At 52.8% G+C, this 27244-nt stretch overlaps 2 protein-coding genes across 4 annotated transcripts; one reads left to right on the plus strand and one right to left on the minus strand.

The window, feature by feature from the left end:
• Positions 1-581: 581 nt before the first annotated feature.
• Positions 582-10945, minus strand: LOC119111532 (uncharacterized). Its single transcript, XM_037235346.1, has 5 exons — positions 10801-10945; positions 8836-8945; positions 7919-8111; positions 6193-6335; positions 582-591 (listed from the first exon to the last, which is right to left on the minus strand). Exons 2-5 carry the CDS (start codon positions 8943-8945, stop codon positions 582-584), a joined length of 456 nt encoding a protein of 151 aa, XP_037091241.1. The 5' UTR covers positions 10801-10945.
• A 5216-nt stretch (positions 10946-16161) lies between these two features.
• On the plus strand, positions 16162-23981 carry LOC119112428 (cellular nucleic acid-binding protein). 3 transcript variants are annotated; one of them, XM_037236615.1, is made up of 7 exons: positions 16182-16266; positions 18678-18800; positions 19117-19276; positions 19917-20182; positions 21215-21355; positions 21776-21789; positions 23271-23981. In XM_037236615.1, exons 2-7 carry the CDS (start codon positions 18696-18698, stop codon positions 23365-23367), a joined length of 783 nt encoding a protein of 260 aa, XP_037092510.1. In that variant the 5' UTR covers positions 16182-16266; positions 18678-18695; the 3' UTR covers positions 23368-23981. The 3 variants fall into 3 exon arrangements, with proteins under 3 accessions (XP_037092511.1, XP_037092510.1, XP_037092509.1); XM_037236616.1 differs by lacking the exon at positions 21776-21789 and having other exon boundaries at positions 16162-16228; positions 21215-21369; XM_037236614.1 differs by lacking the exon at positions 21776-21789 and having other exon boundaries at positions 21215-21369.
• Positions 23982-27244: the final 3263 nt, after the last annotated feature.

Consider the following 27244-nt stretch of genomic DNA (forward strand, 5'->3'; position numbering starts at 1 on the left):
GATGGTCTTAACGCCACGTCATCGCTCTGTTCATCATTATCATCACCAAATCGGTTCGCAATACACGGTTTGGCAAGCAGGCTGGCTGCGGCCTGTTTTCACTGGTGGCCGGTTTGGTCGGCGGCGAGTGGATGGAGGCTGGCCTGTTCGGTCAGAGTATAGCCAGTATGGCGTCTGTTGTGGCGTTGTCACAAGTTGGCTGGGCGGCCCGTACAGCAGCCGCTGTGCGCCAGATACACACGCACGTGCGCACGCATATATATATATATATATATATATATATATATATATATATATATATTATATGCATACATTGGAGTATTTCTTGAACAGGTTTTCTTGCACGCATTGCTGGTTGTACGCCGCGGCAAACCCAGAGTTTACAACCTTGGTCAATTTTTTGAGGCTTTGCATCGTATTTGGTGGCATGGAGTATCCCTGAAGCCACCAGATCACACTGGGCGAAATGGCATTTTGGCAATCAGATCACGCTGGGTGGAGTGTCACTGGCGATCTGATCGTGCTTGGCGGATTGTCATTGAAGCCATCAGATCGCGCTTAGCGGAGTGTCACTGAAGCCATCAGATCACACTGGGCGGAATGGTGTGGCGATCAGATCACGCCGGGCGGAGTGTCACTGGCGATCAGGTCACGCTGGGCGGAACGTCACGAGCCATCGGATCACGCCGGGCTGAGTGTCACTGTGGCGGTCAGGTCACGCTGGGCGGAATGTCACGAGCCATCGGATCACGCCGGGCGGAGTGTCACTGTGGCGGTCAGGTCACGCTGGGCGGAATGTCACGAGCCATCGGATCACGCCGGCTGAGCGTCACTGTGACGATCAGAGTACACGTGACGGGACGTCACAGTGGTCACGTCAGTGTTACGGGAGCGTTGGCGTGATCGCTAGATCACACTCCACGGAGAATGAATGGTCTCCAGGCCATATGAATCACGCCGCACAGAGTCTCACCGTGTTCTCTCATCCAAGATTACTGTCGTTGCCAACTGACAATTGACAATTGCGGTCAACTGCCGCGGGTGGCACGGGATGGAACGTTATTTTGGTCACCAGAAATAAATGAAGTGTGTCGCTTCAGAAGAGCCAATGTCGTATCACACACGTGACATATATGCATCTCGATATTATACGACACGGAACCATGGAATGCCATAGTGACCAGATCGCAAGGAAGCATCCAAGATTGGCGCGTTAGTGTGGCCACATAGGCCTCACAGTCGTCACGGCCAGTCATCACTGTCGCCAGATGTGGCGGTCAGCGGCGCTGATTCAGAGCGCTCGTCGCTGTCGGCTACATGACCGTGGGGTTAAGGGGTCGGCGGTCCACAGAGCGACCGGCGGGGAGATAGCGAGTTCATCCCGCTGGGACGCCCCACACGCAGTGAGTCAGGGTCCGGTGCAGACGCGGGCCGGATACAAAGCTGCGGCCTGTTCTCAATTCCCACTCATTGAATCACTCTGGCAACTTAAGGCCCTGTTCAGCGGTATTTGTCACTCTGATCTCGTTAGGTCACACAACAGCCCTGTAAATACAATGTCCGACGCAGCCCGCAGGCACGTGTCAGTGCAATCCTCCCGAGCCCGCAGCTCGCAGGCACGTGCCAGTACAATCCTCCCGAGCCCGCAGCCTGCAGGCACGTGCCAGTACAATCCTCCTGAGCGCAATGGCCGGACGCTAGTTCACTGCGCGCGCTTCGACCATTTATCTCGTTTGTTCAATAATATCGGTGAATGGATCAGCTGTGATAAAAGGTAACAGCTATCAAAAGATCGTCGCGAAGTTTCTCGACCCAGTGCGACTGGTAGGCTGGTTTACATGGCATGAGCCGCGACGAGCGACGTGAGCGTTATTCCCTAGCAGCACTATGCCCCTCTGGTGGCACTACCGCAGTGGCCTGCACTTCGGGGACAGCGCGCGCTGCGGGCCCAGCTCAGCTTTCTGATCGCGTCTTGCCTCGAGAGCGCTCTCAGACTGGCCGGGAGCCAATAGCGTTGCGGGGAGCGCCCCGCTCCGGACTGTCGCGGCCGACGCCGCACGGGGAGGCGGGAGCTGGCCCGGCGGGTGACTGCAGTGGCGGCGAGAGCTGGACTCGACTGCTGCACCCGCACCGAAGTCAAGGCCGGCAAAGGGGGACAAGTGACACCGCCTGGGACGGCTGCAGAAAGCGGCATCAGTGTGCCGCGGCCGCTCCTGCAAATCACGACCGCCGGGGCCGAGCGGCCACTCGTACACAGCCGCCGGCGGAGAAAAGCCTGCGATGAACGCGCCCGATGGAGCTGAGGAGCTCCGACCCACTTCACCACTCAGGCGGCGGCGAGTTTACCGGATTTGAAACGGCGTTATAGTTACGACAAAAGTGGCGCGCATGTGTTGTCATCTTGTCGCTGGTTTTGAATGAGCAAATTTGATGGACGCTGAAATGAGAGACGCTGGTTTTGAATGAGCAAATTTGACGAACGCTGAAATGAGAGAGCCTCTTCTGCGGCGGGAAAATGATGGCATTTTAGCAGCGGTCAGGGTTCAGTGTCATTTCAGCTCAGGCTGAAGTCATTTCAAGACCAGGTCAGTGTGCATTCATTGAAATAAACTGTTACTGACTTAAACGTTTTCACGTGGTTTGTCATCATTCGCTTTTTGTCGTTTCCAGCCCAACATATCAATACTATCATTTATAGCCTCATGGTGTATTTCGTAGGGAGATTCGCCTCTCACAACGACCAGCGTTTTCGCCAGTTATGACATTCGTATTGCAATGGTGACCTCAGTAGGCGGTATGGGATTTGTCCAGTTTTCTGTTTCGCTTGGTCCGCTGTGATCTACCATGACGCACTCGGTAGTTTCTGATTTGCAATATGCGTTCGTTTATTGACTAATTTGTCAAAGCAGACATCACGGGTTTGTCAATATTTAAGTTAGCCTGCCATGACTTGGTGACCCGATATGACCGCGTCGCATGATTGCCTCTAATCGACACAAAGTCAATCCGAAGTCAAAGTGAATTGCATCATAGCAATTCAGAACAAGATGTGCAACTTCGGACTGCTGCCTTCGAAAGCCCGACCGTCGCACAAGCCTTCACTGATGACCGCAGGTGCAGGATCACATTCAGCTGGAGAGGCTTGAGCCGCGCAGCTTCTATACTCAGTCCCTCAGTGTAACGTGTCACAGGGACCTGTCAACACTGACGCCTGCTCTAGAGCGATTCGAACAGTACAAACTAAAACAAGCGAGTTATGAGATGGCGCTCCGATTACCTTCAAGTGGTAAAATAAAACGGCCCAGCCAGAGAACTGAAACAGTAACTTCGGGCGCCCCCGGTCGATCGAACCCACTCAGAGCCCTCAGGCGGTTTGAGTGACTGCATCCCGCTGGTGGCCTCTGTGACCTGACCTAGCATCGATGATCCAGCTTGAATGCGCCAAAGCGACGCTGTACATGCGTCACATTTACTAGACGTGTGCTGGCAATTATTAGGGTGCGCCTCAAATGCTTCAGAGGTTATTTTGAAAAATCGGAACACTAGTCCTAACTTGCCAGATGGGTACGTGTCGTTCTAAGATTATAATTTTTCCTATTGAGGCAGCCAATGCCGCCCTCAGCTCCTTATGAAAATCATTTTTATGTGCTTTATACGTAATAGCGGGGTACATCGACTTATGCAAACAGCAATTTGCCATGCTTTCATCGCGTGCACGTTTATTGCTCGACGATTACGTGAGATGTTGGAATGAAGATGGCCTTCGTCGCCCTTTCTACCGCTACCTCGATTCAACGGCAAATCCCGGTCTAGGTGGCTGACTGTCCGCTTCTTGATGATCTCTGGCGGTGCGGGCCGTCTCAGTAATGAGGAGGCGTCTCGAGGGATGCCTTGGCCGACAAGAAATTGGTCATAATTTGTAACTGCATTTGCTGGTGACTGCTAGTCGTCCTTTTTGGATCAGCTTGAGCCCAACCACTTAAGAACCAAATAGTTCAGGAGAGATTCAATAAATAGGGTAGAGTCTTAGCCGGCTTACACTATCACCGTTACCGAGCCCTATCCCCTATCCCTCACAGGGACATGGCCTACGTCGGGGTGTGTGCGAATGCGCGGGAGCAGCTTCTAACAAGAGCAAACAGGCTCTGCTTGGCTCACTCAGGTGCTGATTTAGCGAGGCACCACACCAGTACCCTCACTCACAGCTGGTGCCCCGGTATGGAGGGCCTGGTTCGCTGGCCGACGAATTACGGACCTGGGCTGATGTCCCCCTGCGACTCACGAGACATTGCAATGGCTTCTCTGTACCCCGGCCCCGCGCTGAGAGGAAGAAACGTCGTTTTCCTCCTGCGCACCCAAGTTTTACTGCGCACGACCGCGTGACCTCAAGCATCTACCGGTTGTGACCTTTACTCGACAGCCGCTGCGTCGTGTTATCAGTGACACGACACAGTGACACAGCGACACGACCCGGTGACACGATAGCAACGCTCGCACGGGTACGATCGCATGCTCGTATGTATACACGTGTCTGACTTTCCTGACCGCCGCCACGTTGTTGAATCTCCGTGACAATTGGCAGCGATACCCTCAAGTTTATATTGAATAACCCGAGTACATGGACGTGGAATGGGCCGTGGGCCGACCCATGGCTGGCGATGGCGGCATGCTCTCGATAAAACCAGAGGTTCCGAGTATACAGGATGGACTGGAGACCGAGGACAAGGGATGGATGGCCGGGCATCTTGATATTTGATCTTACAATGGCGTCTCAATCTGCTCATGACAGGCATTATTCATCTTGGAGTCATTTTGTCCAGTGGCCCTAATTATTCCCGAAGCCTGAACCTGCTGCGGTTCCCCCAGACATCCTGACGGGGCTCAGGCACAGACAGCATCGAAGTCCACTGACGCGGACTGTGCGCCCCCCGATGTTTGGCGGGAGATCCATGGTCGTGCAAAGAAGCTCTTGATTTCGTGAGGCTTAAGGCCCAAGCGCAGGGACGGGTGTTGGCTTTCCTGGGTAGCCTGGTTCTTTGCAGACCTTGAGGAACACTATTATCCCTGAACACACCTGAACTTTTACGGAAAAAACTGCGAATTTCTCTCACTTTGTGGTTTGATGTCAGAAATATTTGTCTACAAAATCCTGAACGTTTTGCAATCCCCAGCCCGCTCAAGTCTGCGATGATACCACTGCCGGCTTTCCTGTCGAGTGTAGCTCTTGCAGCAATGAAGTATAGCGCGGTTACGCTGGAAGTTTATCCACCAGATATTGTGCCAATCTGAGGACATCGCAGTTGTGCCTGAGGCGTATTGCGCTGGCACGGTACAAAGAGGCACACATTCAACCAACCGGGTCATCCGCTAGTGTCACGGCCCACGCCCATTTGCTAGAGAGGGCAACCTCCTAAGAGCGATTCTCCTCTTCTCGCCGTGGCTTGCTGGCGAGGAGTATTATAGACGGCAAGGTTCGGTGATGAGTCACTCTGCACTCAGTGAAGCGGTGCACGCGAATTGAAAATGATCGTGGGATAGCTCGTTTTCTGCCTTGGGTGATTTCAAAGACATCAATCAGCAACGCTTTCGTCAGATTTATTCTGTCTATATCTGACGAATCGTGTATGTTACACTCTAGCGGGGTCAGAAGTCCCCACACTGTTCAGAGAACTCGACGACGCTCCGCATAGCTCGTGAGCCAATGCAACGATAATTCATGGTGTAGCAAGTCCATACAATGATCACATGATTCACAGTGCCCGTGTACGCCTTGTACCGGATTCCTCTCAAAACAGTTAAACAACGGTGCTGTCTTACGACACAGACCAGTGTAAACAGTATGCCATGCAATGAATGCCTCACAATGATGTTCTGCTCCCAGGCTCCGCAAACAACCACGGCCTGTCCGACAAACATGATCCGCCGCACTCGCATGTACAGTCCCTGTAGTCGTCCAGAGTTCACAGCTCTCGCTCCATGCACGGTGTGGCGGCACGGGCCGGCCCGGCCGGCAACGCTTCCGCCGTGCTGCCGGAGCCGCCAGCCCGCGTCGGCCCGCTCGCCTCTCGGGACCTGGCGGCGCCGCTCACAACGTCTCCGTGCCGATGGCGTTGCTCTCCTCGGCCGCCTGCTCGACACTCTGCTGAGGCACCTGCGCGGCCGGCGCGGTGGAGTCGGTCTCGGCGTCTGTGCCGAAGGTCGCGAATGAAGCTGGCCACGGTCCGGTCCAGCTGCACCAGGTGCGTCTTCACCTCGTCGGCCAGCTGCTGCAGCGTCTTGTCCTTGACGCTGTCGCGCACCTGCTCGAACATCCTCACCACCGGGGAGATGGCGTCCTGCGGCACAAGCCGGACATGGCCGTCAGCCGTGGTGCAGTTCAAACATTTACAGTTCAGTCAGTTTGTGGCTTGTATCACCGTAGGCGATCCATCCACAATGTTGCGAGCGCGAAGTGTCGCTCCAAGTGGTGAGCCTTAAAGACAAAGCTGTAGAGCAAGAGTTCAGAGAGAGACGAAAGGCGCTTAGTGGCCTTTTTCTGGAGGATGTGTGTGCTCGAAGTCGTTTTGTGCCACAGTGAGCGATTTAAGGGGACTTTCTAGAGGACCCCTCCGTACCGGATGAAGAAAAGCGACCTGCCACGTACAATGGCTGTATAACTTATCGACGATAATCCTTTCCAGTTACGGCGTGCCCTCGAATATAACCAAGCAGATGGCCATTTCATGGTTGTCATGGTGAGTGTGACCGCATAGCACTTGAACAAAATTCGGTGCAATTAAAAACAATAACTGCACTTTAAACCCATCAACCAATACGCACTTTTATCAGACCCAATTTGATCCGGCTCAGCCCATCATACCATTTTTTCCTTGGCGATATACATCAAAACACGTGTGCTGGTCTGTCTTTGAATGCACGCAAACCTTATTCTTGTCGCTCGTTACTTTCGAGTCCCGTACAGTCAAATACAGGATGAGTCCTAAATGCATGGATTTGTTCAGACCGTGACGGGTTCCACTGATCGACCTGTGTCGTTCGTGATAGGCACGTAATGGAACAAGCGGACCCGAATGATAACTTGGAATTACGGTACTTTGAAATAAATTATCGTAGTTACAAGTCCTCTCTAGTCCAGAGATAATGGGCTGGCTGCCTCACAAAAAAAACTCCTTTAATGTTAACGTAGACCGCCATCGTTAATTGAGAGGAAGTAAGCAGCCGACACCCAGGCTGAGAAGGCAGCTTGTTGTGGTGGACATTTCTGGATTATTCTGGGCTTTATCGGAGTATTGCATCATACGACCTTACCCAACCTTGAACATGTGATCTGAACGCGGGCGTCGATCGCCGGCGTCAGCGTATCAACACTACCCATCGTGCCTAAATGACCTTCGGAGTGTGACCTCGCTGGGCGTGGGTGTGACGGACGTCACGGCACGGATCGACCGCTGTGGTGCGTGGCCGTTGGAGCGAGGACAAAGGCTGGGCCGTGGGCGGAAGCGAGACCGGTTTGGGAAATGGCTGCGAACGGTCCTCGGACGGCTGGGCGCGGGTCACGTCCGGTGCTGACTTGCCGTGACGTGGCGCGCGCCTCCGCCGGTCGGCACCGATCACGAGCAGGCGGGCTCGCGGGTCAGGTGACGGCCCAGCGTTCATGACGCTCGGCCGCCGGCCCCAATGCCCTGCAGCGGTCCAAAGTTCAGGCCGCGTGTCGTCTGCCAGGCTTGCTTGCCCCGGCCTCAAAGCGCTACACCGCACGCAACGCATATATGACGCAACAGGAGCCGTTGTGGTCGCGGTCAGCCGCAATGTGCGGTGAGACGAACCACTGTATCCATCCACGCATGGCCACAGCTACCCTGCGTGTTCGCAGCGGGGCCCGACCAGCCTGTGCGTAACGCGGTATTGCGGCTCATACCTTGGCGCTTTGGACGGCCTCCATGTCCTTGACGCGGACGGCGAAGTTGACGGTGGCATTACGGGCTTCGATGGCCACCTCCGATACCGTTTTGTTCTGCACCGTCTCCATGAACAGGTCACGGAGGGGCGCCGTCCAGTCGTGGATCCGCTCGGTCAGCGCATCCAGCGAGGCAAGGCCAAACAGACCGCCACTGCAGCAGGAGTCCGGCGGCTTATTATGCGTGCATTGAGGTCACAAACACAGGGGCGTCACGCGCGCTCTCGGAATACGTTTTGACGTTTCTGTGGACAGATCTGTGTAATCCTCATCGATAGGTTGTACAGCTGGCAATCACAATATTGACTCTCGAGTTCACACAGATAAAGCTGCTCCAGTACAATGATGAGTTCTTTTGCAAAATACCACAACAGCTTTCGTGGATTACAGACGAAAGAATGGCTGCATCGCCTGCCTGGTAAGTGCAACGAAAGCTGAGCGTATTGAAGCAAATATGCGATTTTATCCTGCGGACGAGGCCATGGCCGGCTGGCATTCCCGACGCATGATTGGCCGTGACGTCAGGTCCAAATGTTATGACATCGAGGACCGGGGTCAGTGATTCACTCGCCAGCTGGTCAGTCTTCTCCGTAACAGATTTGACGGATAGCAGCTGGCGGTAAAACAACCACGGCCAGCACGTCACGTGACCAGCGTGCGCACACACTACCCGGACAGCCAACCGCACGCATAATATTTCGCGATACTAAGATTCCTCATTCGCGGAATCTCAGCACCACGGCGTGACCCTGCACTGGGCGTGAGGGCCGTGACCACTGTGCGAGGGCTCTGCTGCGGTCATATAACGGCTCGTCCAGCGAGCGAGGAGGGGTGGGGGCAGGCCAGCAGAGCCCCGGTAGAAGAGGCCTTCGGCTGACCTGGACGAGGGCTCCGACTCGGAGGGCAGCGGCTCGGCCGGCATGGGGTGGACGGAGACCACGCAGACAGCGGCCACCAGCACCAGCAGCAGGCTTCCCGCGTTCTTCATCTGTGGGAGCCACACGGTCACGGACGGCTCACGACAGTGCATGGGGCGGAGTCATACTAAGGTCACGAGATCACGCGGGATGGAGGATCACTGTGGCCACCGGACCACAAGAGGCGACGCATCACGTTGCTTGCAAGGGCACGGGGTACGGAGCGTCACTGTGGTCTCAATGCCACAAGGAAGGAGGGTCATTGTGGTCACCACGACATCCAGGTGATGGAGTTGGATGGCGTGGTGACCTTTGGAAGAGTGTTCCTTTGACTGACAGCCAATATCGTTAAGCGAACGATAATATAGCGTCGATGCAGCGGTGCAGCGATGCAACGGTGCAGATGCGGATGCATCAGCCGCAGAGCTATAATCTTGCAAGAGTGGGGTCGGACGGGTCAGCAAAACTCTAGCATTTATCTAAATTGCTCGCTAAAGTTGCTAAGATTGCATATCGTTTTCGTCAGTAATCCGACGATGACATTGGCCTTCGAGACTGCACCTCATCACAGACAAGGTTTTGGCGTCATTTGTCCTATGAAACAGCAATGCACTTGCGCCTTCCCTTTGAGAGCCACCGTGATTGAGTGACGTCATGAACATCTGCGTGATCCGGCCACCAACACCTTTCAACAAACAACCGAAACAACTTTGTCGGTGGGTGTTAGGGTGTGTTGGGTTAGAAACTAGACATGTATCATTCAGAGGTGCCCACTTGGCCGATGACAAGTGGGCACCGACAAGTGCTAAGCTATCCGACTTTGCAGACTGGCCCCAGGTCTCAATGAACGAAGCAGGGGCGTAGAAACAACCAAAAAGGTGACGGGCCGAACTCATTTCTTAAGTAGTCAATGTCAGTGTCACATCTTCACAAAAAGCGGCTGGGTCGTGGCCCACTTGAAGCCCCTGTTTCTGCACCTTCGGGAGTTTGGTCACCAGATCACACGAGAGGAGCGTCACCGAGGTGCCAGGCCACACGGGGACGAACGTTACTGAGTTCACCCGAGCACAAGCTCGGAGCATCGCCGAAATGACCAGATCACACGAGAGGGAAGAACCACTGCGGCATCCCTAAGGACGGAGCTTCACTGGGGCCACTGAACAACTCGTTCTCACCATCGGCCGGCAGCCGAGTCACGCATCCCAGCTTCTCGCCGGCGTCGGTGAGCTGACAAGATCAACAGAAGTCCGACCCAGGCCGAGGCAGTGCCCGAGGGAGTCAGGTCCCGACCGGAGTCGCGGCAGCAGTGCCGGACCCCACTACGGCCCAGGGTGGATCATGCGGCGCGTTCAAGCCGCGTTTATTCGGCTTTTAGGAGATAAGCCATGGCTTGGATCACACATTAAGCCCGCCCCGGCTAATCAAAGCGCGGGCCCGGTACTCAGCAAATGCGTTCTTCAAGAGCATATAGAAACTGCCACCTGCCCCCAGTGATCAGACGTCAATTCGATTTCGGGAGGCAGCTGATCGCTCCGGTGAATAATCAGATATGGTACCGCCACACCGGCGTCCGAGGGGGCCTCCAATCCGCGCGACTGGTTAAGTGACTTGGTTAATCCATAAATAGCGACGCGCGAACTGCGGTTAAACGTATGCAGGAGCATGAGCGTTTGACGAAAATTTAATCGCGGGAAGAGGCTCAGAGGCATTTCGATCTGTGCCTCTCATGCACCGGCAGCTCAGGGCTGAACCCTGCAAAAGTTGGAATGAATCGGGCCCCCTAATCCCCACCAAAACACGGCAGCTCTGGCGCTTGCAAGCATAAACGTCCAAATTCGTTAGGACAAATGCAATCTATACATTTGCGACCTTCAAATAATTGTCTCGACAGCCTGCTGAACAAGCCGCTCCCACTGCGCCGCTCACCTTGGTATTCGTCTCGGACTGGCGGAGCCTCGGACGTCACCGTTCGCGCGCTCCACTTGGGACTGACGCGGCCGGTTGCGGCGGCCGCATAAGTAGGAGCCGGCCGGCCGGCTGACTCAGCGGCGGCGAGAGCCGGCCGCCGCCGCTGCTGCCGGGAATCGCGGCCGGGGCGCGGAGCGGCCGCTGCGTGCGCCGTCCGCGGAGAAAGGCGAACTGTCTACCGGGAACGCGCCCAAGAGAGTTCGGGAGTTCCGGCAGATAGCCGGCGCTGCTCGGCGGCGCTTCGCCGAATATTATGCGCTGCCACAATGACTTATAGGAAGGATGTGACGTGTACGGTTGCCTGGAGTTCGTTTTCAGCTAGTAAGGCCGATTCCATTTAGGTCAAGCTTTAACAACCGGTCAAACCAATGTTAGCTGAACACGCGTAGCCCATCAGTCTTCTTTCGCAAATGAGCACGGCACCCATCACGAGGTTATTTAGCGTTGACGGCACCTAGTGTGTGCGCGCGTCTGTCGCACAAATTCAGGTGCTCTGACATTTTCTATCGGAAACAAAGCGATCATTCGACCCGATTTTCCCACCGAACTTATACGTCGCAATAAATATAAATGAAATGACGTATGGGTGAGTTTGTTTTGTTTCGAGGCTGAAAAAGACTGTCTTTATGAGCAAGTTGTTGCCTTGTTGGTATGCGGTAGCCACAACTTTACAATGACTGTTATGACCGCATAGATTTACAAATGACCTTGTGGCGAGACAGGTTCAAGGCCTGAAGAAAAATCCAAACAACAAAAACACATTGAAGAAAGATTCGGTCCGTTCTGTACTAGAGCGACCTCGCTATCCAGTCGGGAATCAAGCATCCACCACCACCTGTAAAGCCGAGCTGAAAGATCGATGTGCCACCAAGAACGTCACTCTTCAGATCCCATGCAACCCCACCAACGCAACTTACATTGGCGAGGCAAAGCAAAGCTTGCACCTGCGTTTTAATGGACACCTGCGTAATGCCAAAAATCAGACCGCTGTCACACTGCTTGGTGACCATTCATGATCATCTATCAGTCACCCGAACGCAGCGCTCATCAACCATCTGCACACCGGCATTCTCCGCTCGCCTAGGTACTTTCCTGGCGACGACAACGTATACGCGTCCTGGTGGATGGAGTCAAATCTGTTCATGTCGCGGATCTTGCGGCTCATCTAGTCCCCATGGTCTATATCCCACCTCGAGGTAGCTCCTACATTAGCGCCGCGTTACTGACGTATGTTCTGAAGTGAAGCGATTTCGAAGGTTCCAGGGCAGAGCTTCAGATCCTATCTTTCGTAACGCATTTCTTCGTTCGCAAAAAATCGTACTTAAATCTTCATATCGCACACCGTATAACAATATTTCGTGCGCAAAGATTCGTAAGCGTATAGAAATTCGTAGATCTTAATATTTGTAACGCAACACTTCGTATTCGTCAACTTGGTGGACGTAGTTCTTCGCATCACATTTCGCCTCACTGCATTTTTTTCGCATCCGCAACCCTTCTTGCACGCAATTCTTCGAACCGCACCTCTTCGTGCACTTTTCTCTTCTTCGTATAGCAATTCTTTAAACACGAAGGACTCTGCACGGACACACGCAAATATTCGTATCGCATCTCTTAGCATACACAATTATGTGAGTCCCTTTTTTACGCGTTTCGTTCTTCCAATTGCAGCTATTACAATTTGCAAGTCTTGCTGGAGGGAAGAGGCGGGGAATGGGTTTAGATGGGCTTGGCCGGGTAGTGGGTTAGTGTATGAGTTTGACGGGAATGCAAATTCACAGATATGAAATTTGACAAAACAGCATTCCCACTTCACAGTTTCACGAAATCGGAAAATTGTGTCGAAATAATCATAAATGCAACAGCTCATCGTTTAAATCTTGCGGCCTTTGGGGGCGCGAACGGAAAAGCTTTTGTCAGAATAGGCCGATCGCCGTTTTGCCAACTGATCTGCAGGTACGGGGGACAGACAACAGAGAAATCAGTTCGTGTATCAGCTACGCAGGGTCATGTGTAGACTGTACATCATAACATATGTATTGGGGTCGCAGAGTGACTATTCCTGGCAAGGCTGAAGGATGATGCATAAGGATCAAGAGAAGAAAGGAATAACGAGAAAGAACATCAGAACAACGAGGAGAATAAGCAAGAAGCAGGTCCTCGCCTACTTCTTGAACAATGTTCAAACACCAGAAACTGCATAACAGTCAATGTCCCATTATTAAGTGCGGCACATTAGCGAAGAACACGGTTCACTTCATGCGCACTGTAACAAGCACGCGCTCTCCCACCCCATCCTGCTACGCGACACCTCCATGTCCATGTCAGCCAGTACCCGGCGAATGCGACGACTGGTTGCCGAACACAGTCTCCCTATACACTTAACGTTTAACTGAGTCACGGAAGAACCGGATCGGCCCATCCAGGGTGTATTTGAGACGTTTTCTGTGCGTCCCACGTGGGACTTACGATTCGTCCAGAAGCCTGAGGACCTCTGGCAAAATGTACGGCTGTGAGGTTCGGCCGGAGCATATACCTACCACTGGGATAAACGTACTTCTAACATGTAAGGCAGTTATTTCTTCTGTTTGTACCTCCGGCTGTACATGGCCTCGGGCGCATTTGCCGTGCTTGAACATATGACCGACAGGGAATATATCCGAGCTTATACACCGTTTTCGGGGAGATCGACGCTCAAACCAAAAGCTTCAGTGGAAGCTTCCCAGAAGGTTGAAATCTCGCCGTATCAGGGACGCTCCACCTAACCCAGGACACCAGTCTCGGTTGGCGGGCACGTAACCTTCGCTGTGGGTGACGTGACTTCGACGTTCTTACCTGTTCCTATTCTCAGTGCACGCATGACGTGACAAGGACTGCGTGCGCGAAACAATACGATTTGTAAAAAGCTATGTAAAAATGAAATGCAAAGAACTGCGATGTGAAGAGTTGAGTGCGTGAAGGAATACGGTGCAAACAAATGCGTGACCGTGCAAATGCGGTACAAAGAAGTGCATTTATGAGGAAATGTACAAATAAGTGCGATGCGAAGAAAAAAACCATATGGACATCTGATACAGAAAACTAAACATGCGAAGTTTTGCGGATGTGAAGATTTGTGTATTAAGACTAACGCGCAGGAATTTGCGATGCGAAAATCTGCGCACGAAGAAATGCAACGCGAAGACTTGTGTGCGGACCTTGCGTGCGAATACATGCGTTACGAAAAAATGCGATGTGAAGTTTGCCCAGCGCGGATTTCGAAAGACATCGAAGGGATAGGAATTTTCCAGGTCTTGGGTCCCGTGCTGGCTTCGAAGAGAAATAATGCGAGGACAAATTGTATCACTTAACTACTTAACCACCATCATACCACCTACACACCACCCAACAGGACGTCATACCTAAGCTGATCACCTAACTTCTTTCACTTGAAAACTTTGACACAGTTGGTGTGCCTATTGGCGGCTAGCATAAGTGTACCCTAGTTTCAACACAACGTCTCTTCGTATTTTTTTCCGACATCGTGTGTTAAAGGTGTAATTGACGAGTATCGATCTGGTGTCGATCCTATCCTGAATTCGCAACATCTGTTGTCTCTGGTGTTTTGGACCTGTAGCAATTTTACGGAAAACGAGGGGGCGATTTTTCACGTCATTGTGTCGCATGTTGAAGTTAATGGAAAACCATCAATTAGATGGAAAGCCGATTGGTTGAGAGGCAAATTGTCAATATCTTTCGATTTGTTTGTCCGACAACCATTTTTGCAACAATTTTGGAATTTGTATAACATTCCAGATCGAATGGCGTATGACATGCATCCCATCAGCGGCGAATCCAGGATTTTGTCAGTGTGTGCATGGGGCGGGGGGGGGGGGGGGGGTAGCGGCGTAGCCAGAATTTTGCTCAAGAGGGGGGCAAATCATGGCAAGGGACCTTTTCGACCAAGAGGTCTCATTTGGTCACCATAGAAAGTGTATTTTTGGCACCGGGGATCTTGTTAGGCTTGAGGTTCCATTTTGATACCACGAGGGTCCGTTTATGTTTTAGAAGTCCTATGGCTATCTTAAACAGCCAAGACATACTTGAGGCTTTGGATCTAGAGATTCCCCGTCTCCAGGGGCGAAGGGAGTCATGGGCCGCAAGTGTTTTTTTTTCTCCCCCTTAGCTACGCCGCTGGCCTGGTATGACACCAGCGAGAGCCGGTGTCGTATGATACGTGTGACATCACCCAGCTGGGAGCCGGGACCCGTAGGAGTAGCGCTGTGGACGCCGCGGCCCGGCCCAGCCCGGAACGCGGGCATCAGATCAGCGGCAGAGGCGGAGGACAGCGCGGGGTGACCGCCCCTCAGCGAGGAGCCGGGGCCTCCTGCCGTGACGCCGCGGCACGGCCCCGCCCTGAGAGCGGGTGCCAGATCAGCGGCGGGAGCGGCCGGCTGATGGACTGAGCCACACAGCCTGCCAGCTGGCTGACGAGCGGCAGCGGCGGCGCGGGCACCAGCGGGGCTTCCTGGTCCGCGCACATGGAGCGACCTTGTCGCCGAATGCGAGGCCTCCGATAGGTATGGCGCCACAGGTGTACCCTCATGCGGAGGCTGGAGATGTCACGACGCCGGGCTGGGATCAGGCGTTATATGACCTAGTCGCGCTGGTGTATTGCCGAAATAGTCATTCCAAATAGGGATGCAGCTTATTTATACACCCAGATGGCTGATGTAGACAAAACATCACTTTAGTCAACACCGATGCGTGCGTAACACTTTCCAGTTGTTTGAAGGGATCCAGGCCTCCAATCCAGCGCTCTCAGGCTGCAATCTAATCAATCTAATCGCTGCAGATGTCGCGCGGAAGTAACTCTTCAAATCCGCACGCGTCCCCGGCAAAATCCAAATGACTGGTATGTACAAGCTCCGTCTCAGCACCTACCAATCACCATCGCCATATTCTCCATAACTCTCCTCAAACAAGTCAACAGAGCCAGCCCATTAACGTCCCTCAGAATGTTCTTGTATTTTCGGAACACCGTGATTCACCCCCTCCGATTTTAATTGCTGACCGAGCAGCGCTGCTTCCGGGGCATTTAGCGAATAGTAGAAGACAGTAACAAATTGGAGCTGACTCTTAGGCAGGTCATGAGCTAAAATGAGCGCTGGTCATTTGCAATTATTCTACAATTTTTTCCTCGGCGTTATGAGAGGTGTCCTGCTTTAAACTTGATAGTACTCTATATGCTTATTTCAGCACAACTCTAACTGGCAAAGCAAATTTTCTTTGAAGTTATTCGATTCACATTTTTTATTCGCTTTTCAAACGTCCCTTCTGCGTCGCTTGTGGTCTACTGGGCGAATACGGCCAACTGCGGCGAACACGTTGGGCACGTTTGGTACAGGTGGGCGGCAACGCGCGAGCGGTCTGAAAACTAGGAAGGTTTGTGTACAGTTATTTCAGTGTGTTTTGCTGTGGATTTTTGAAGTGTTAACAACATCACCATGCAAATTTTAACGAAACGTTTCATGTTAGAGGCTCAAGTGCCACTTTGGGCAACATTGTAGCGACTTTTCCGTGTTTCGCTGTGAAGCAGGATTAGATTTGTCCAGGTTCACCGCTCTGTGTCCCGAAATATAGAGCTAGACGCAAAGCTGGTTGGGACATGGTGTTTTAATTTTTTGCAAAGCTTTAACAAACACATTGTCACTGCTGGAAACCTAGGGGTTGGCAGATATATTTGGCCCCTATCACATATACCCAAGGCTCCAGAAATATCCCTGGAGTGAGTCAAAAATGTATCATAGGAAATTTTTGAGCTATATGAATCATGTGAGTAGTGCTGCTGATGAGGCACATTAGAGTGTGACAGTTCCCACTTATTCATGGTCATTTTGGAATGGTAGTTTTCCTATTGGTGCCTAACTCATACTGCAGTAGAAGGTGTGTTAATTGTGAGTGGTTTAGTGTCTGTGAATTATTTGGCATGCTTGCTATTGATTTGCAATAAAGTAAGCTGGCAACTACTGTATACTTAAAAAATAATGAGCAGGATGAAATTTTAGTACATTTCAGTCATAGACTGCTCATAGTTTGAGTGAAAAGATGGCCAAATTTGTTATGAAATCTTTATGATATACACAATTTTTGTATAGCACTATTAGTCCATGGAAATAATGTCCTTGCAAAACATGACAGGAATTGTTATCGTACATCTTAAATGTGCAACCATTTTTTTTATCTCTGATTGTGCATGCAAGTGATAACCTCAAGGTTCATAAAGTGTACCTTGATTTTTGTGAGTGGTTCGATAGGCTTATCATAAAATGCTTTGCATTTGATGTAAACATCATGTTGGTTCTGCTTGTTACACTAAATAGATGGAATGTGTCTCAAAATAATGGAATGATTCGAGTATAAAATTTGTTGAAAAGAATGATACCTTGAGGACAAGATGTCCTTAATGTGGTTTCACAGGGCTGAGTTCTGGGACACTTGAATATTGCAGTTTTACATGACATTGTTATAAGGCTAGATAGCATTGTTATAGCATTGTTACAAGGCAAGCTATTAAACTTGTCAAATGTGGAAGTGCTCTGGACTGTGAGACAACTCACTATGACCATCTGCAGGCTGGTTGAGGGAGGCGTGTTAGGTGGTCTGAAATAGAGTAAATAAAGTTTGACAGTGCAAGATGATGCATATTGGTAGAGAGCTTTCTGGAGATCTTTATGCTATTGGTGGCCAATAATTAGCTGTGATAAAAGAAGTAGGCTGCTGTTATTGTAGATAGTCAGGTAGTTGTATCTGATCATGCTGCAGAGATGAGGAATGCAAGCACAAAAAGCAAAAATGGTGAATGTGCTGGAAATTCATCTGATCAGTAGAGATTAAAGAAGTCGAGTGTGCTGCTAAATTTTGGCACTTTGTTGAGACCCGAGTTAAGACCAAATATGAACTATGTTGCAATCTGTGCATTTGCCAATTGAGCAATGCCTTTGATGTGTGTGGAGAGGGACAAAACTGGGGCAGTTGGCTCATTGTGGCACTTATGCTTTAAATGTGTATGTTGTGATCAACTTGGTGTTGTATTGAATCATACAAAGGCTTGTGATGCATCAGCACAATCAGAATATTAATATGCTATGTGTCTAGTGTGATTCAATGGATCTATTGCATCATACTAAGGCATATGACACTGCTGTGCGGTATTATCTTATGTTCATCCTAGCACAGCAGTGTGCTAGCATAACATTGTCACAGCATGGGCTTGTGTAACATAATAGCATTATGTCACACCATTGCATGTTGATACATCATTATGTTGTCACACAGTGTATTTCTATATTCTACATTGTGATTTATCCATGAACTTCAGATGAGTGAAGTCCTTAGTTATAAAGAAAGGGTCTGGGTCATTGAGAGTAGAAACTCCTAGTCATTGAACTCCTCCCTATGCCATGTTTGATGCTTGTGTAAAGTTTGTTGTGTGATGCATGAGCACAATCTTGGACCTTTGTCCAAAATGACACAAGTACTTTGTTTATTAGTAACAACATCAAAGTGACACAGGTGATATAAATGAACACAGTGTTGGAGACTAGCAGCATATTGTTCAGAAGCCTGGGGCCAAATTGCTTTCAGACCCCAGTGTTGTATTCCCCAATCATGACATGGGCATTGCTGTGTTCATGGGGATGTGAACTGTCTACAGCTACTGCAGGTTTTGTTCTAGTGTATGTTTGTACATAGGTGTGATCTGGGCTCTCCTGTCTCAGATTAGGCTGATAAGCCTATGTCACATATATCTGCTGATAACCATGACCAGATCCCTGTGTCAATCTTTTCCACAGCACCTGTTGTCAAACACAATGAGCACAGTGGAGTGCTACAACTGTCATGAGGTGGGCCATATGGCTCGTGCATGCCCCACAGCAGAGACTGAGACCAAGGCCAACTCGACAAAGCCATCCCAGGTATGACAGGAGTGTGGGTAGAGTCCATTCTTGATGTATGCCTTATGACAATCTGTCTTTCACAGTGCAAGTTTGTGGGTGTTGTTTTATGCAGCCATGTTGTCATGTTTTGTCATGGATAGATTCACCACATGCCACATATCACATATCACCATGTATCAAAAAAATGGTAATCAGCGTGGCTGCACTAGTCAGTTGTCTACATGGTCTTATAGATGTGAAACCAGTTCTTGCAAAGTGTGTAGTGATCATGCTGGGCACTAAGGCCACTGCCAGGGTACGAGTTTTGACCAAAAATTATGTGATGATCCTCTAGGGTTCGTCGCCGAGCACGATCGAGTGCTACAACTGTCACGAGGTAGGCCATATGGCCCGCTCGTGCCCGACGGCCGAGCCGAAGACCAGCTCGACCGGCGCCAGCACCGCCACGACGAGAGGCCGTGGCCGCGGCAGAGGCGGACGCTCCGTCTTCAGAGGTGCGCTCACTCTCCGGTTGTGCTGTTGATGCTCCATTAATGCACATTTAATCAGTTCACATTACGGGAATATTTCACTTTAAACTGACAACAAATTGACTTATCTACATCCAGATACATATGTTTACATGGTTTGATATGATAACACAGTGTGCCATTCGCTCTTTTATGTTAACACAATGATATTGACTGACTCGGCTGCACAACGACGTCTTATTTTTGCGATGAGCTCTGTGGTGTCCGTGATGTGCCGTCCCATCTGAGCCGACTGAGCCCGTCCCGGTAGCTCGGCTGGTTGGGGCGCCTGCCCTCCTATCAACCACCCGCGGTGGGCTTGGTGCGACTTGCTTTAGGTGCCCGCCCGTGATAGATATGGCCTGCGTCGGTGGCAGCGGCCGCGCCAAAGGTCAGGTGACGTCAGAGGGCTGGGCGGACCGTGTCGAACATTACAACTCGTTAAACTTTCGCCACCAAATTCTGCCGTTGACCTGGTATCACGGCCCACACAACAAACATTGCTTAGCTTGAGGTCTTATCCCAGAAATTCATGCATCCCAAAGGTGCGGACCTCAAGATGTGCAGCATCAGAATCCGATTCTCATTCCAGCGGACGTTAACGGACTACTTTGCTCCATTGCAGAGAAGTGCTACAAGTGCAATCGGATGGGCCACATGGCGCGCGACTGCACGGCCGGCGAGGACGTGTGCTACCGCTGCGACCAGCCGGGCCACATCGCGCGCGACTGCACCAACCCGCAGGTGGAGCGGCGCGGCCGCGAGGCCCTCTGCTACAACTGCAATGGCACCGGCCACCTGGCGCGCGACTGTCCCGACACCGACAAGACCTGCTACACCTGCGGCAAGAAGGGCCACATCAGCCGCGACTGCGAGGTCGACGACAGGATGGTACGGCGGCTGGCAGCGGGCGGTGACAGAGTACTGGTGGAAGGCGGAGGTCGACGACAGGATGGTGCGGCGGCTGGCAGCGGGCGGTGACAGGGTACTGGTGGAAGGCGGAGGTCGACGACAGGATGATGCGGCGGCTGGCAGCGGGCGGTGACAGGGTACTGGTGGAAGGCGGAGGTCGACGACAGGATGGTGCGGCGGCTGGCAGCGGACGGTGACATGGTACTGGTGGGAGGCGGAGGTTGACGACAAGATGGTGTGGCAGTGGGCGGTGACAGGGCAATGGTGGGAGGCGGAGGTCGACGACAGGATGGTGCGGTGGCTGGCAGCGAGCGGTGACGGGGCAATGGTGGGAGGCGGAGGTCGACGACAGGATGGTATGGGGAGGGGGGGGGGGGGGAGGGGGCTGGCAGCGGGCGGTGACAGGGTACTGGTGGGAGGCGGAGGTCGACGACAGAATAGTACGGGGCTCAAGGTGAGAGGGCAGTGGTGGGAGGCGGAGGTCGTCGTCGTGGGGTGACGCTGTGAATGTGTGAGCGGGCGGTATTGGGTAGTGTCATATTGGTTATGATTGTTGCTGGATGCATGTGACTGTGATTGGGAGTCATGTTCATTGAGGATGCAGTGAGCATAAAAATATGGCAGGTGTTAATGGGACTGGATTTTAAACTGAATGGTGTCATTCAACTTGATGTTTGGAGTTAACAGGTGTGACATTCTTGAAGATAATTATTGGGGTTTAAGGCAATGTTCAACAGATAAGGTAATGAGGTGTCAACATCTGTCACGCCGATTGCAGCGGGAATGACGTCATGACGCCAGAGACGATGACGTCACGAGGCGACCACTGTCCCACCTGGGCTACGCCATTCATAGCGTTCGGGATGATCGTGTGCTATCTTAGATCATAATGGCATGCAGCCTTTTGGTGTGAGGCAGTCTTTGGATACTGCTGTCCGCCCTGCCCATCCCTGACGTTAGCGCGACCCGTGCGTGTTCCGTGGTGAGCATCGTCGCCACCTGGCTTTCCAGTGCTACGTGTGCGGCAAGAGCGGCCACATTTCGTCGGACTGCACCGAGGCCAGCGGCGAGGAGAAGAAGCGCATGTGCTACACGTGCAAGTCGACTGAGCACATCAGCCGCGACTGCCCGGACAATCCGGCCGCCGGCGAGGACTCGTGCCACAGGTGGGTCCGGCCACGTGCTCACTTCGAGGACTCGTGCCACAGGTAGGTCCGGCCGCGTGCTCACTTCGAGGACTCGTACCACAGGTGGGTCCGGCCGCGTGCTCTTTTCGAGGACTCGTGCCACGGGTAGGTCCGGCCGCGTGCTCACTTCGAGGACTCGTACCACAGGTGGGTCCGGCGGCGTGCTCACTTCGAGGACTCGTGCCGCAGGTGGGTCCGGCCGCGTGCTCAATTCGAGGACTCGTGCCACAGGTGGGTCCGGCCGAGTGCTCAGTTCGAGGACTCGTGCCACAGGTGGGTCCGGCCGCGTTCTCGATTCGAGGACTCGTGCCACAGGTGGGTCCGGCCGCGTTCTCGATTCGAGGACTCGTGCCGCAGGTGGGTCCGGCCGCGTGCTCAATTCGAGGACTCGTGCCACAGGTGGGTCTGGCCGCGCCGGCCGCGGCCACCCGACGCCGCCGGGGCGCCGCATTCCCGGCCCGGGTCGGCTGGGGCTGTGGATGGCTTTAGTGTGCGTGTGTGCGTGCACGAACTTGGCTGCCGCCGTGCGAAGATGGAGCGTCCTTATATAACACAGGAACGGCGAACTAAGTGAGAGTTTTTGCTGAATGATGTGTTTCAGCTGTACTCTACAGTTTACGGGTCAGGTGGACTGTTATGCTATTCTGTCAATTTTAGAGGATTGTATTGGGCTCGAGGGTGTTAATGGAAAAAAGAAGATGAAGTAGTTGATAAGAAATTTGAGCATCAAAGGGAACTTGGATGTTGATTTTTTCTATAAACTGGGGAGGCAAAACTCGCCAAAGTATTGCAACCTGTCTTTTTCTGGTAAGGTTTGTGCGTACAGCACATGATCAGATCGCTACCCCGTAAAAGCGTTTACGTAATGCCACTGCTATGTCTAGAACTAAAGTTGTATGTATCTGTACCTGTGAAGGGATGTGGATATGTTGTTTGCTGGTGCTATGTCTGATGTAGCAACGTCATCTGCACTCAGATGGGCAGCACACAGGGGGGTTCAAGAGATGATGGTGATGAGAGCGATGTGCTTATACCGTATGGTACGATATAGGCTCATCATTCTCATTGTGAACAGCTGTATTCTTGCGCTGAAACTTAGCGCTTCATCATTATAACGCTTTCAGATCTCTCCAACCATTGAGACACGCATGGCAGAACGTGTGTATGGTAGGTCTTGTTTGCCATCGTGAAAACGGAAGGAAACAAGATCAGTCATGAACCATCCAGTTGCATGGGGTAGGGTATGCACCTGTAATGTCAGCATGTCTACGGTCACTTTTTGGAGGCCTGCTAGGAAGTGGGTTCGCTATGTATTGGGTATGTTTACTGTTCACAATACTGCACTTACGAGCGAGTGTGACTTGGCCACAACTGGACGGAAGCTGCAAGAACAACAAGCTGGATTTAATCTGTGTCACGTTCTCGGAACTTATGAAAGCAATGTATTCATTGTGTAGTGTAACCATGCTTTTATTTTTGTGCGTGTTTTCGTCTAGTACTTGAATTTTTCCATCACGAAAGCCCCGATTGCAGCATTTAGGTGGGATACGAAAATGCGGTATGGCCGCTTAGCATATTCAATGCATTTTCGATCTTGTGATGCATGACATGAGTCTTTTGGCTGTCAGTGCTTGTCGGGGGGGGGGGGGGGGGGTCTTTCTGGTCGATTTCTTCTCAAGTTGGTGAGCAACGGACGGCTGACAGCGAACTTTTACTTGATTTGTATTCAACAGATTTTTAACATAAGCCTAATAGTGTCATTGTCATGCTTAATCCAGAGGTTTAGAATGACGGGGTGGCGACGGCTCGTTGTTTCAAATGACTGGACGCACGTGATGGCCGGGGTGCGCACTAATTCCTCGCTGGCGGCCGTGTTCCAGGTGCAAGAAGGCCGGCCACATCGCTCGCAACTGTCCCAAGTGTTACACGTGCGGCGACTTCGGCCACATGGCTCGGGACTGCTCCAGAGATGGGTAGAGGCGTGCGGACACCGGGCCAGCCACCCTGCCAGAGCCGAGCGCTTCAGCGGTCTGCCGTCGGCCGGCGGCGCCCAGCGCGCGGGCCAGCGCCGCCCGCCGGCGCCGCCCAGAAAATTCACCGACGAGAAATTGGGGAGAGAAAGACGAGGGAGACGACGACGCCACGCGTGCGCGCGCGCGCCTGCGAGAGGCGCACCCGTTCGGGAGATGTTTGGAGAGTACGGTGACGTCACCGGAGAGGACGTCACGGAGCGACCCCGGCCCGGTTGGAGTGGAGCGCTGGGGTCTGACGAGGGGGGAGGGGACGGCCGGCCACGCCAGCCGCGGCCGCCCTGGAGTTACTCGCACTTGGTTGGGAGCGCAGTTTGTTGAGTAACAGTGCCCCGCTGCGGGACTTACACTGGCCGTTGAGTTGGCAGCACACTGCTTACGCTATTGCGCGTCAGGTCTGCGCCGTCCGGCGGCTGCTGGGTGGCGCAGACTGCGCTGTTTGGTTTGTTCTTTACAATAACAACCCACTGCGGGCTTTCGATGGTCGACTTCTGAAAATTCCTGTGCCTTGGACTCGGATACGCGGTTTTGGAGCAATAAAATCTGTTGCAACTTCCGACAGCCTTTGTGTGTTGCTACCGGTGGACTGCGGGATGCCATTTCAGCTGGTGTAAACTGTCACAGCTGTCCGATCTGACAGCTGAGAATGCTTTTTGGTTTCGAAATGGTCTCCCGCCGCGTATTTCATAGCAAAACGGGTTCAGCAATCTAATTGCATTGTGCAACGACTTTTGCGTGATATGGAGTGCACATTCAGTGGTACGTTAGCTGGTAGGTGTGAAGTTCGGATCACCTCAGGGTCGTCAGCGCACTGGGCTTGTCCCAGTGTCATTCAGGCGTGGCGCCCCAGCCGGCGGCGTATTACGTTTTTGTACAAAGGCCCAATGGGCTGCAGAAGGGTTAGTTCATGGGAGAGCGATGCTCCCACAGCTCCTCGAATGGTCAAAATTTTCTGACCCCAAACCCTCTTCGAACGCATATTTTCATCATAAAATTCCGTGCTTCACCTGTCACATATTTCACATATGTCGCATCACATCGCAACACTCCATGGCGTGAACATTGGGCTAGTGCCAAGATAAAACCCTGCCATCCCCGTTATCGATTCGGACACATCGGCAATCGGCGAATATGGGTGCTCGTCTGGTACCGTTTTAAAATGGATCATAGACTGCGTTTTGGTAAAGTTTGAGGCTGTAACTTCCAGCGAAAAAAATTGAGAGGCGCACTATACCGTCCCGCACGTGACGCGCACCGGTCTGGGTGCTAGGCTTCAACACCAAACAACTTTCGGCGCTTTATGTTGTAGATGACCTAAGTAACCTTTTGGCAACAAATTACAGATGACTATCGCGTATATATATATATATATATATATATATATATATATATATATATATATAGACATATGTATTTATATTACATATAGTGACATAACATTAAATAACATTATCTTTTTCGGGCATGATTTGCGGTTTACTAATGAGCTGATATCGAGAACAAACTTGCCGGACTGCACTCACAACATTCGCCTCTTGTTCTGCGCCACGTGTCCCGTTGATGCATACTCCGGCGCTTCATTCGAAGTCGCTCATCTTCGCACATCTCCGATACTTATCCATGGATGGCACCTCGTTCCGTGCATGTGCGAGGCGGCTTGTTGCTCGTACATAGAGTTTACCGTCCTTGTCATCCCACGTTAGTCGAACGGACGGTGTTCCCGCCCAGCATCTTCCCAGGCGGGATTGCGGAGCGATCTGCATTGGTCTGGCGCGGCGATGAGTCCCCCGTGCCACGTGCCAGAGCATACAGACCCGGACGTCCAATGCAGATGGACGGCCGCGCCAGACCATCTGCATTGGTCTGGCGCGGCGATGCGTCCCCCCGTGCCACGTGCCAGAGCATACAGACCCGGACGTCCAATGCAGATGGACGGCCGCGCCAGACCATCTGCATTGGTCTGGCGCGGCGATGAGTCCCCCGTGCCACGTGCCAGAGCATACAGACCCGGACGTCCAATGCAGATGGACGGCCGCGCCAGACCATCTGCATTGGTCTGGCGCGGCGATGAGTCCCCCGTGCCACGTGCCAGAGCATACAGACCCGGACGTCCAATGCAGATGGACGGCCGCGCCAGACCATCTGCATTGGTCTGGCGCGGCGATGCGTCCCCCGTGCCACGTGCCAGAGCATACAGACCCGGACGTCCAATGCGGATGGACGGCCGCGCCAGACCATCTGCATTGGTCTGGCGCGGCGATGAGTCCCCCGTGCCACGTGCCAGAGCATACAGACCCGGACGTCCAATGCAGATGGACGGCCGCGCCAGACCATCTGCATTGGTCTGGCGCGGCGATGCGTCCCCCCGTGCCACGTGCCAGAGCATACAGACCCGGACGTCCAATGCAGATGGACGCCCGCGCCAAACTATCTGCATTGATCTGGCGCGGCGATGAGTCACCCCCGTGCCATGTGCCAGAGCATGCAGACCCGGACGTCCAATGCACATGGACGGCCGCGCCAGACCATCTGCATTGGTCTGACGCGGCGATGAGTCCCCCGTGCCACATGCCAGAGCAGTGCAGCCCGTCGTCTGCAGGGCCGGACGGGAGCCCATGTTTCGGCCTGGCGCTGTCAGGTGGTCGTTGCCAGCGGCAGCAGACGATCGTGACTTGGAGCGTCGGTAAACCAACGGATGGAGTTTGCAGCTGGTAGAGTTCCGTTTCTTGGATCCTGCGGCACCTCATATTGGTCATGGTCCCTGTCTGATCGGACAGAAAGCAACAAAAGGCCGTTAAAGCCGCGTTTCCTATTAGTTTCGAGTTCAGCATGTCGCTGAACCACTTTAGTTGTCTAGTTCAGAACAGTTGCCAGGCAGATGTCTTTGCGGGTACGGAAATTACGTCGCAGTTCCGACAAATTTCGTGGCAACCGTCCGCGAAGCTCGGTGATCCCTAACCCGTGATGTCGGCCCCCTGTGGCGAACCCAAGTAAATCAGAAAAGTCTATTGCGCCGTTACCAAATAATATCGGACAATTTTTCAACCCCAAGCTGCCGCCTCGCATTCCTGGAACAATGTGGTAGAGCCTGTCCCGCCAGGCACATGTGTGCTGTTGTGTTTGCATGTCATTTCATTAACAATCACTTTTTTCACAAAGACCCATGTTTATTTTCAACAACACGTTATGCATTTCAAAATCAACAGGTTCAAGACATCGCGCGACAGTCGGGGAAAATACTTAACAACGTTGCCTTTCATGTTCAGGTCATCAGGCAGGCAAGCAGTTTCGGTTCTTTTTATTTCAACGCCTTTCAATCTCACAATCAACTCGGAGGCTCGACTTGCCTGTACATCGGCTAGCGGGAAGGCGTTCTTTGAGTGCCACGAACACGACGGTGGCGGAACGCCCGCGTCGTCACGGCCCGCTGTGGCCCTCGAGCCACTGGGTTAACTCGTCCGCGACCGCATTCACGCACGAACGCTGCTCGTCGCACGGCTGGTCAAGGCACGCGGCCGAGGCGGCGCCGCAGCGCACCAGGTGCCGCTCGTGCTGCCATCTCACGCCGGCGGCGGGCACTCGTGACGCGTTGCCGCTCACCAGGCGGTAGGTCTCGGCCAGGCAGAAGACTGTGTCCGCGCCGGGCAGGTGGACGGCCGGACAGCGCACGGCCATCTGCAGCAGGCCGGAGTCGGAGGCGCCGCAGTGCAGCTCGAGCCGCACGGGGTGGGCGGCCGGCACCAGCAGACGGTCGGGCAGCTCGTCGGCCCGGTAGTCGGCGCTGACAGCGCGGTATGCGGCCGGCTCGACGGCCGTCACCGTCA

The sequence above is a fragment of the Pollicipes pollicipes genome, unplaced genomic scaffold, assembly GCF_011947565.3.
Source record: "Pollicipes pollicipes isolate AB1234 unplaced genomic scaffold, Ppol_2.1 Scaffold_7261;HRSCAF=8764_pilon_pilon_pilon, whole genome shotgun sequence".
In the NCBI taxonomy this organism is placed as follows: domain Eukaryota; kingdom Metazoa; phylum Arthropoda; class Thecostraca; order Pollicipedomorpha; family Pollicipedidae; genus Pollicipes; species Pollicipes pollicipes.

What these genes read in the sequence shown, in the direction of transcription:
- LOC119111532 (XM_037235346.1), bottom strand. Translation starts at nt 8,945, where the DNA reads ATGAAGAACGCGGGAAGCCTGCTGCTGGTGCTGGTGGCCGCTGTCTGC. An exon ending in GAGTCGGAGCCCTCGTCCAG is followed by an intron (nt 8,112 to 8,835) that starts GTCAGCCGAAGG and finishes CTCCTGCTGCAG; the next exon opens with TGGCGGTCTGTTTGGCCTTG. An exon ending in AGGCCGTCCAAAGCGCCAAG is followed by an intron (nt 6,336 to 7,918) that starts GTATGAGCCGCA and finishes CTTGTGCCGCAG; the next exon opens with GACGCCATCTCCCCGGTGGT.
- LOC119112428 (XM_037236616.1), top strand. Translation starts at nt 18,696, where the DNA reads ATGAGCACAGTGGAGTGCTACAACTGTCATGAGGTGGGCCATATGGCT. An exon ending in GCGAGGTCGACGACAGGATG is followed by an intron (nt 20,183 to 21,214) that starts GTACGGCGGCTG and finishes CTGGCTTTCCAG; the next exon opens with TGCTACGTGTGCGGCAAGAG. An exon ending in GGCGAGGACTCGTGCCACAG is followed by an intron (nt 21,370 to 23,270) that starts GTGGGTCCGGCC and finishes GCCGTGTTCCAG; the next exon opens with GTGCAAGAAGGCCGGCCACA.